The 10,573-nt window shown below is 36.1% G+C and overlaps 1 protein-coding gene across 3 annotated transcripts; it reads right to left on the bottom strand.

Moving 5' to 3' along the window:
• Positions 1 to 819: 819 nt before the first annotated feature.
• Positions 820 to 10,305, bottom strand: LOC142613249 (serine/threonine-protein phosphatase BSL1). Of its 3 annotated transcripts, none has more exons than XM_075785498.1 (21): positions 9,956 to 10,305; positions 9,780 to 9,840; positions 9,597 to 9,675; positions 9,388 to 9,467; positions 9,191 to 9,285; positions 8,529 to 8,628; positions 8,364 to 8,433; positions 6,208 to 6,309; positions 5,751 to 5,832; positions 5,478 to 5,651; positions 4,981 to 5,170; positions 4,677 to 4,881; positions 4,427 to 4,594; positions 4,103 to 4,341; positions 3,101 to 3,185; positions 2,904 to 3,002; positions 2,627 to 2,826; positions 2,469 to 2,544; positions 1,682 to 1,817; positions 1,462 to 1,601; positions 820 to 1,349 (listed from the first exon to the last, which is right to left on the bottom strand). In XM_075785498.1, exons 1-21 carry the CDS (start codon positions 10,158 to 10,160, stop codon positions 1,266 to 1,268), a joined length of 2,670 nt encoding a protein of 889 aa, XP_075641613.1. In that variant the 5' UTR covers positions 10,161 to 10,305; the 3' UTR covers positions 820 to 1,265. The 3 variants fall into 3 exon arrangements, with proteins under 3 accessions (XP_075641613.1, XP_075641614.1, XP_075641615.1); XM_075785499.1 differs by having other exon boundaries at positions 4,677 to 4,878; XM_075785500.1 differs by lacking the exon at positions 9,956 to 10,305 and having other exon boundaries at positions 9,388 to 9,457.
• Between the last annotated feature and the right edge of the window lie 268 nt (positions 10,306 to 10,573).

The following is a 10,573-nucleotide window of genomic DNA, read 5'->3' as shown; positions in this document are numbered from 1 at the left end:
GATAGAAAGAGAGGGAAGGAGAGATTTGTGGTGTTTGCTTAACACAAGTCAATCTAAATTTCACCATATTCACGCATTTTTCCACCAATACCTTAGTTGTTGAGCCTTTTGCTTTCATGGAATAATCCTCACTACAATTTTAAGATCACCATAAATTGTGAGATCTGTGGTGTTTTCTTAACACAATATGTATTTCTTTCTATTTTCAAATCCCTTTGAGCAATCTATCTATTGCGTATAGTAGAATTTGATCGTTCTACTTGTGTTTTTTTTTTTAATGGTTAGTTTCATCAAAAACCATGGGAGCTCATCTCTTTCAAAAGAACAAATGGCTGACGAAACAATTTTTTATTAATCTTTTGTTGAGGTGTTTTTATGTCTGACGAAGAAATCCCTTGTGAGCCAACATATAATGAATGATATATAAAAAACAAAGTTTGACTTCAAACATGATTAGAGTTATTTTTTTCAACTCATTATATTATGATTTATAAGACTATCTATGTTCTTTTTCTTTCTTTTTCTTTTTTTTATAAAAATAATTATAACATACTACTAACCCAGCAACTCAAATCCCCCCCTAAATACCAAAGTGCTTGAAAATGTGTCAATTCAACTATAAGGTCCTTGGCTATAAGACTATCTATGTGTATTATATAAATAAGTCATGTGATTCATTAAAAAAGTCAGTTACTAAAATTATACGTAGATGATCTCTTTAACCACATCATGAAGTTGAGCAAGATAACTCCAAATATGTTTCGATCCAAACTTCATCCATAAATAAATACTCCAATAAGTGACACCATTACAAGAATATTGTTCAACTCCATGAGCAATTCAAATTATAACTTTGGTTTCAAAATTGCCTTATCAAAATGCAAATAAATACCTTACAAAGAAATTAATTGCATATTGTTATTTATTTTACATTACACAAAAGCAAAACAAGCTTCTTCTCCTTCCCTATAATTTATCTGTATGGTGGGCAACAGTATCTTCACATTCTAAATTGTACATAAATTACAAATGTTAAAGAACGATGATCAATTGGCTAATAGCTACATCCTCTACCATCCTCAAGCTATGTGTACACTAGACAAGGCTTCATTTTTGGCAACTCATATCTTTCAAAATACAATAGGACATATCGGTCACAGGTGGAAAACTTATCCTGACCCAGGACAGGTCAAGGTCAAGCCTGTCAGAGAATTGCAGATTTTTACTTTGACAAGTTGTAAAGTTCACAAATTTGTCAGGTAACATTATATGTATGCAAGTGAGCTCCGATCAAGGTCAGGCTGTGGTCGACCACGAGTAGGAGTTGGTGGTCTTTGAATGTTTAGTTCCTGCAGAGCACAAGAATAGAGTATGACACAAGCCAGTGAAAAGAATTGGTATTCTCAAATGGATTTATATCCAATATAAAGCCACAATTAAAACATCATGCAAAAAGCATACCTGCATCCATGTGTCCTCTTGTACACGTTCAGGAGATGTCTCTGGTGACTGAAGGGGCGGTGGCAAAGGATGAATTAATTTTGGAACCACAACCAACCCCCTGCCAACTACCAGTATGGCTCCAGCATTGTTCGCCGTCCCTAAATGTATATGCCATATGAGACTACATTACATATGCTTGCAAATCAAGAGGATGAAACCCCAAAGCAATGTTACTTACCACAATAGTTGGTTGCAGAAAAAAGAGTTATCAACTGTCCCTGAGCAAACCGTTCAAACCCATCCATGACACATTCGTGGGCCCTTATAATTAGCTGTAATTTGTTTCTCTTACAGAAATCTGTGACACGATCAGGCTGCAAGTAGAAAGAATAAATAATGGTTGCAAAATGCAAGTATGCATATAACAAAAGTGCACGACTAGAAAACAGTATCCCAATGAAGAGGCATGTTAGCTAAATCATGTATAATATGGAATAGATTTTGGACAAGAATATATATATCTCAAACAAATTAAACCAAGGTATATATAATAGTACATCGTAACCACTATCCACATTAAACTAATGAAAGTTATTAATAGAGGCTATCAGGTAATCAACTTTGACGATATATAGCTCAGTCAAATAATTTGTGAAAGTCTATTGCTATTAAAGGAATGCAATTTAAATGGGTTTGGCCTGAAATCAACCTCCTTTCTGGATCCTATACTGTGGGTTGTCCCCTATTGGCTTCCTAGTAATCAACTATATGTCAGATAATATATATATATATATATATATATATATATATATATATATATATATATATATTGAATGTTATACTATGTTTGATTAGTGGCTACAAGCCCTGACCATAGCAGTAGGAAAATGGGGGAAAAAATAAACAAAAAGCAACTCAGACATAGAAGCAACATCAGTACATAACATTAAATAATAAATAAATAAACACTTAACATGAGGAAATATATTCAGGATTCAATTCAACATAAAGAATATTATGTGTACCCCAAAAGTGACAAGACCAGGCCCTCTAGCATTCGGTCTCAAACCCTCCACGCTATCATTCTCTGTAGGATCAGACCTGTATTTGTACCATGTTGTCAACAAAAAAATCTTGAACATAAATACCAAATACACAAATCAATTGGATGAGAAGATCACACCATAGAAGATCCATCAAAATTATAGATCCAGCATCCATTGTTATAGGCCTTTCAAGCTTCTCTATCTGTTCTACTGAATTTATAGATCTCCCTATGCCACCATGCATACAGATGATTTTCTTCTCAATAAGTGCAGCAAGTGGAAGATAGTTGAATAGTTGATTAAATCGTGTCCATGCCCATATTCCATCATTCTCTCCCTACAACATCAAACATTATTAGGACATTCAAAAACTCAAACAATATAGATGTACCATAAATGCATATTCATCTATACCATTCTTTCAATGCATTCAAGGCGAAAACCAAAGAGAGCATTTATGTCAGCAGCCTCATGGTTTCCACGTATTAAGTGAACGTTCTCAGGATACTCAATCTGCAAAATCATAAACAGCGCACTACGGAGTCAAATATAAGTAAAAAAGACACAACAGAACGTATACTAAAGTTGGAATACTCAAAACAGAAGTTTGCCTTAAGAGCAAGCAGCAAGGTTATGGTCTCCAAGCTATGCTGTCCTCGATCAACATAATCACCCAAAAACAGGTAGTCGATATACCTGACACAAATAGACAGGCTCATTAAACATCTCCAACTTGTTTGCTATGATTCTTAATTTACATAGAGAATGACCACAGAAGACTTTCTATCAAGTTTCACTTGACCATTGATTAGAAGAAATACGTCTTGCACAGGAAACAAGAATCACAGAGAATATCCAAATAGGTTAAGGGAAACATGTTTGATACAAAGGAGCTTACTAGATTATCAAAAAAAAAAAAAAAGGAGCTTACTATAATACCCTGGGCCTTATGTAGGTCACAGTACTGAGTTTTTTGCAACTTTTAAAAATAGATAGCTAAAGTGCTAAACCCGAACCCACAAAACACAGACACCACGCATTATAGCTTCAGATGGGAAAGTTTTTATCCAATATCAGTACAAATCACATAGAAAAGATTTTAGAACGTTGTGCAGAGCTATGACTATGAGTAAAACAAATTTTTCAAAAAATGACAGCCAAAAGCTGCAAACCAAGGCACTAATGTTTAAACCAGCATGAACTACCCAACTAATTTTGATTTATGATACATAAGTGCAACCCTGACCCAAAATAGTGTCCATTATTGGCAGGATCACCCACGCATCAAACATATTCAACCTTTCTCCCTGTCTTTATATGCATACCTTCAAAACCAAGCAACAATTTCTCTTTACAAAAGCTTTCAGCTCATTCTATACAGGAAGTCATTACCCTAAACCCAATTGTTTCATGGCAAATCCAATTATAATTCAGTAGTTTCTTACTCTACAATAGAAATAGGATAGACTCTGGAGTTTTACCAAAATAATCCAAGATTTATGATTCTGACACAACTAACAATCCATAAAATCTAAAGCTGATACAGATAAATTGCCCCATTTAATCAGATTTATTACCATAATGTAAAGCAGAAAACTAAATATCAAACTTACGTTATATCTCCTGCAGTGGAAGGAAATCCATATTCATCAAATAGCCGCATTAAATCACCAAATTGTCCATGGAGATCACCGAATACTTTAACAGGTGCTTTCAGTTGAAGGACTGTTGGCTCATGCATAAAGATCTGTTCAGCAGCATAACAGAGCTCGCCCACTTCATATGAATCCAGGAAAAATCTCCTATTGGCAGGAGGTTTCCAATTCCGAGGTCTGAGCAATGAAGAAATGATCTGGCAAGAATACAATGACAATGGATCACATTGAAGTAAGCCAGATAAAAACAAGGGAAGAACTCTAAATCTGAATAATGCTTGCCTTCTTATGTAAGCCCTGAGGAGACTTCTGCCTGGTGAATTTTTTAGTAGGATATGATAAATCATTGTTCAATGGAATCATTCGTCTGCTCTCATTCTCAAATTGATCCAAAGATAACTGCCTTACCATCCCACCCAGGTTACCCACAGCCTCTTTTGCAACCACAACCTGTGACCACAGAATAGTATGATTTTGCATTTCAAGTACAAAATAGAAACTTAGATATAGGACACAGATGCAAAGGACATACGGCTCTTGGATGAAGACGAACATCTGCCTCTGTATCACTACCATCTGAAGTTGTTTCTGCAGCTTGGGAGTTATCATCTGATACAGATGTCTCTTCAGGAGGAGCAGCAGAAGCAGCCTGCACTGCTTGCCAGACAGCAGAAGCTGCCTCAGCTTCAGCAGCAGAAGCTTCCCTCAATTTCTCCAAAGAATTTTTGTCCATGCTGCTAAGGATGAACATACATCACTAAATTATCATAAGAATGAAGAAAGAATATGCAAGAGAGAGAGAGAGCAAGAGAGAGAAGAGGGCTATGGAACAATACCTCATGCTACCAGAAGAAGGAATATCTAGTCCACCATCCAAAGTTGGTGTAGTCACATAAGGGTTTATGTTAGGTTGATTAAATTTGGGGCTTGATATTGGTGAGGCTCTCTCGGATGTTATTACAGGAGAATTGATGTCAGACTGGAACTGAGAATTTTCTGCAACCAGAAAATCATCCAACAGAATATCTGCACAGAGTAACATATTTGATCAGAATTTTCCACGATGATGACTTCTAACAAAAAGGGGGGGAAAGAAACACAAAGATGAGAACAGGTAATGCAAGACCAAATACACCCCACACACCCCACAATAAATAAATAAAAAAGTAAGAAGCTTATCAGCAAATGTGCAATTCTGATGTTAACCCGGCTGAAGATAATATTCCATTAACAGTTTTCTTTAATCCATGTACTCCAACAAACAGTTTGAATATTTACTCTGCTTCTGTAGTTACATTCTTAATTATTTTCAATACTGATTTTAGAGTTTTACCTCCCTTGAGACCACCATAAATATATATACGACCACCAACAGATGCAGCTGCATGGCGGCAACGACGCATAAGCTCCAAATTAGGATCAAATTCAGTGAGGCCCTTGCTTGTGCGTGAAGAGGAGGTGACCAACCCATTTCTATCTAACCAAACTCCAGCAGCAGTGTCCAAGACTAACAAAAAAAAAGACATATAAGGTTTTCTGAAAGAAGTACACACACATATACATACATACATATATGTTCACAGTAATGACATTTCTGGCACATTACCTGCAATAGCTGCTTCACCTTCAATTGCACGTCCTCCTCTAAGGGCACCTCCAGTAACATGCAATCGTGCATTAACAAAAACCTGATAGCAAGACATCTCAAGTTCAGTGATAAGAAAGAGGCTCAAGACAAAAGATTATTCATTAAAGACTAAAAAGACTACCAGTATCAAAACCTATGATCCCAAACCAACTGACTTGGTTGAATGAACACTGCAGGCCCGCTAAGAATGTATACAAGTATTTCACTATGGAGAATATATCCAAAAATATGCAGAAGTAACACATTTTAGGATTTGTACATGAAGACTCACACATACAGACATATAAATGTTATAACTAGCAAATTGGTAGATATATATACACACACACACATATCTCACTACTTAGACATATAAATGTTATAACTAGCAAATTAATAGATATATATACACACACACACATATCTCACTACTTACCGCAGCATGTTGATACCTTGGTGAAGGGGATACTCCTGGTGCAAGGGTCCATTCCCACTGACCATTCCTATGCATGAGCAGCCCATAAGCATCAGCAAGTGGCTGTGGAAGTGTAAGCACTATATAGTTAGATCATAGCTTCTCCAGTAAGGCCTCAAGAAAGAATTAATTGCACAAGATTCAAATATTCCCACTGAATTCAGGAAGTTACATTAAGATAAGTAATAGAATTAGATTCATATTCACATAGAAAAATAATTCTATTACTTTGAATCTAATTCCAAGTAAATATGCCTACTAAAACAGTTACATAAATATAAGTAATAGAATTAGATTCATATTCACATGGAAACGTATAGTTTTAGTAGATGAAATTAAAAGTGGAGTTAATGCCAAGTTAGAAATTTGGTGAGATGCTATAGAATATAAAGGCTTTCGATTAAGTAGGACAAAAACAGAGTACATGGAATGTAATTTTAGTAAAAGTAGAATCAAAGACAAAAGGGCAGTAAAATTTGACAGTCAAGAGATAAAGAGTGAGAGCTTTTGATACCTTGGATCTATAATTGATAAAGTGGAGAGATTAAAGAGAATGTAAAATCATAATATAAGAGCAAGGATGAAGTGGAGAAGCACATCGAGAGTATTGTGTAATCGTAGAATACCTATAAAGTTAAAGGGAAACTTTTATAAGACTGCTACGAGACCAGCTATGCTCTATGGCATTGAATGTTGGGTAGTTAAGAAGTAGTATATCCATAAATAAATAAATAAAAAGTGTATCTGAAATGAGAATGTTAAGATAGATAAGTAGAAATACATGGACATATAGGATTAGAAATAAGGAAATCCGCTTGAAAATAAGAGTAGCCCCTATTGATGAAAAGATTATTTGAAATGGTTTGGCCATGTTCAAAGGTAATCACTGGTAAAAAAATAAGTGAGTTGTTCCAAGTTGAGAGAACGAAAAAAGGTAGAAAGAGACCTAAAAGGACATTAGTAGAAGTAATTAAAAAATGACATGTCAATTAATAAAGTAACAAAGAGTATGACTTCAAATAGAATAGAATGGAGGAGAAGAATACATGTGACCAATCCTAACTAATCTATTGAGGAGGATCCATAGCTAACCTAAAAATTTTGGGACTAAGGGTATATTTGGAAAGGAGGAGATGGAGGGAAAGGAGAGTAGAGGAGATAGTGGCCTGAATATACTAAAATTTATCCATCTTCCACTCTCCTCTCCCCTACTCTCCCCTTATCTCCCTCCATCCAAACACAAGGTAAGGCTTTGTTGTTGTTGTATTCACATGGAAACCTATTTAAGACATACAAATTACTGCAACAGGTTTTGAAACACTAGGGAAATGCCATAAATCAGTTTTAAAATAATTAGGAAATATATTATCAAACAACTGGGACACTCTTGGGAAATTTACAGGTCTGCCTGCCTCTAGTTCTATACTGTGAGTTGCTCCCACCTATAATTCTAGTAGCTGTGTTACTTTATGGGATGGTAGATTCTCCCTCTGTTCCCTTTTTATTTGTTGCATGTTTGGATGTCCCAAAATATTTTCCACTTTAAGAGTCAATAAACACAATTTTTTATAACTCTCCTAATTTAGCTTTTACTTTATTTAAGTTAAAATTAAGAAAAAATTTTGGAAACTGGTAACTTCTTATTTCAAAGCCAATTAAGTCACTTTAAAAAGTTGGATTTTCTAACAAACAAACAATTTGGGATGGAGGGAGTAGATTATGATGATTAAACATGCTTTAAAAACATGGCACCTCTTGGTGATTCCAACAGGACATCCAAGGTTCAACCCCCCCACCCCCACCACCCCCCCCCCCACCCCCCAAAAAAAGAAATAAAAAGAGTTGAGTTGAATTGTACATGCTATCCATGTATACAAATGAGCAGACACAGATTGGCCCATCAAAATCTTTTTTAGTTGATCGTCTTGACTTCACATCTTTATATGCATTAAATTATTAAGCACATTGTAATCACAGACCCCAATTCAGGGCTAAATTTGAGCCAGATGCCTAAAACCAGCCAAAAATTAATAGAGCAGAGTAAACCACAATGATGAACACATAGACTATTTATTCAATTGACTGCTTCATAATCCACATCAGAGTATATCATATACCGCGCCAGAAGAGTCTCTTCCACCGCACAGCAAAAACATGCCATCCGAACGGGCACTAGCTGTTGCATACCTACAAAATAGTGTTGAATCATGAATACAAACAAATTTGGTCTACTGAATGAATACAAACATTAATAATTTTAAGATTTACAACAAAGTACTCACATTCTTGCAGAAGGCCTGTCACCTTCTGGGCTCAGCCTCTGCCATACATATGGTTTCTGAGCAGTATCCAAAGCCCAAGCATCAGATAGAACTCTTTTGCCTGAAAAAGAATGAAACATTAATTTTACATGGTTTTAAACATATGACAACATACATTCTCATTGCAGCAACATATAAAAATACATTTTTCTGCCAAATACACAAACAGTTTCTGTATTTCACGTATGTATACAACCAAAAAAAATCTACTACCAAAGGAAGAGGAGTCAAAACCAGCAGAAGTTTTTTTTTTTCTTTTTTTGAATTCCTCATGATAAAGCTTAGCTTAAATACAAAAGAAGAGCTAGGACAAGAGAGAGTGAGAAAGTGTTGTTATCTTAATTATGTTCTATATGGTAATCTCTGATTATATGTATGAGAGAAATTAACGATTTACTGAATAGATCCAACCAATGCCCTATAATGCTATCAATGGCACATCATGCATATATGGATCTTTGAGAAGTAGAGGTCATTAGTGGGTTTACAGAAGCAAAATCAATTAATCATTATACACATCATTCAAACAAACAAAAACAGAGTTTCCTTTGTGATTTTGGCATGCTTCTCTTCCAATAACACATGACAAGATAATATGTAATCGAACAGCAACTAGAACTCACCGTCATTGCCACTGACAGTGACAAGATATCTTTGAGCAACCAAGTCCATTACATGGCCATAGCGAGGCCCAGGTCCTTGTCCTTGTACCACTACTCTACATTCATATCAAAAACAGAATGATCAACAGCACAACTTGAGTAAAATTCAAAAACCCCAGAAAGACAAATTCTAATCAATTCAAGACACCTAAGCTCACCTATGCCACTTAAACTTATCATTTGTCATGTCAAGCACAAATAGATCATCCGTGGAATGACCAGCAGGACCTATCCCACCCTAGCCATACAGCACCAATCAATAACACTATTAAAACATACCATAAAATCCCAGAAACAAAAACCTCTAAAATAAAAAACCCAGCTCTAAAATTCCAATCTTTTTCACATAAACATTTCCTTCAATCACCTGAAACACAACCATTGTACCGACTGCAGCCGCGGCATGTGCAGCCCGTGGCGAGGGTGGATCACCTGCCGGCCTAATTCTGCAACCAATTCACAAAATTCAAACACCCAAATCAACCAAAACTCAATTTAACCCCAAAAGATATAAACTTCATGAAAAAATACAAAATCCCCAGAAACTCACCTGGTCCATTTCCTGGTCAAAACATCGTAAGCATGAACAGAATTTGTCACACCAGCTAACCCTACGCAAAAAAACAATTAAAAAAAGAAAAGAAAAGAAAAAAGAACCAAACTTTCATTCCCAATTTCAATTCCAAACCACAAAAGAGCTAATGAGAGATAGAGATATGAATATACTGATGCCAGGAGCAGAGGAGGAAGCGCCGCCTTCGATTGCGGTGGCGCCACCGAAGAGGATGAGACGTGGGCCATTGGATTTGGAAGCAGCAACAGCCGTGAGCGTGTGACCACATCGTGGACCAGGCGCATCCTCGTCTATATCCCAATACGTCTCCATACTACGATAACTCGGAGCCGGGTACAGCCACGGCTTCGAACCCATTATCAGAATTTGTTTCTACTTTCTATTCTTGAAAACAGTGAGAGATCACAGAGTGAAAAAGAAAACCCAGCAAGGAAATAAGAGAGTGTGATTGAATTGTGAAGAAGAGAGAGAGAGAGATTGGAAATGAGAGTCCAAAGGCAGAGAAGATCGGAGAGAAAGGTGGGAAAGAAGGTGGGGCCCGGACTAAGCTCCGGACCCGCCGCTCTGTTGTAATTTACTGAGTAGAATTCAGCTTTCAGCTTTTGGTTTTTGGTTTTTGGTTTTTGGTTTTGGTTTTTGCCTTGGTTTTTGCTGAGATTATGGGGGTTAAGGTTTGGGTTTTTTTAATTTTTGGTTTTTCGGAGAGTTTGATGAGACTTTCTCAGAGAAGTAGTTGGTTTTATTTTTTTTTTTTTTTTCTTTAATTTTTT

This window comes from Castanea sativa, chromosome 10, assembly GCF_040712315.1.
Source record: "Castanea sativa cultivar Marrone di Chiusa Pesio chromosome 10, ASM4071231v1".
NCBI lineage: Eukaryota > Viridiplantae > Streptophyta > Magnoliopsida > Fagales > Fagaceae > Castanea > Castanea sativa.
Note: the sequence above shows the minus strand (reverse complement) of the source record. Positions and strands in the feature narration are given on the sequence as shown.

What these genes read in the sequence shown, in the direction of transcription:
- LOC142613249 (XM_075785498.1), bottom strand. Translation starts at nt 10,160, where the DNA reads ATGGGTTCGAAGCCGTGGCTGTACCCGGCTCCGAGTTATCGTAGTATG. An exon ending in GAAGAGACTCTTCTGGCGCG is followed by an intron (nt 6,310 to 8,363) that starts GTATATGATATA and finishes ACACTTCCACAG; the next exon opens with CCACTTGCTGATGCTTATGG. An exon ending in ATTTTGATGGATCTTCTATG is followed by an intron (nt 2,545 to 2,626) that starts GTGTGATCTTCT and finishes GTACAAATACAG; the next exon opens with GTCTGATCCTACAGAGAATG.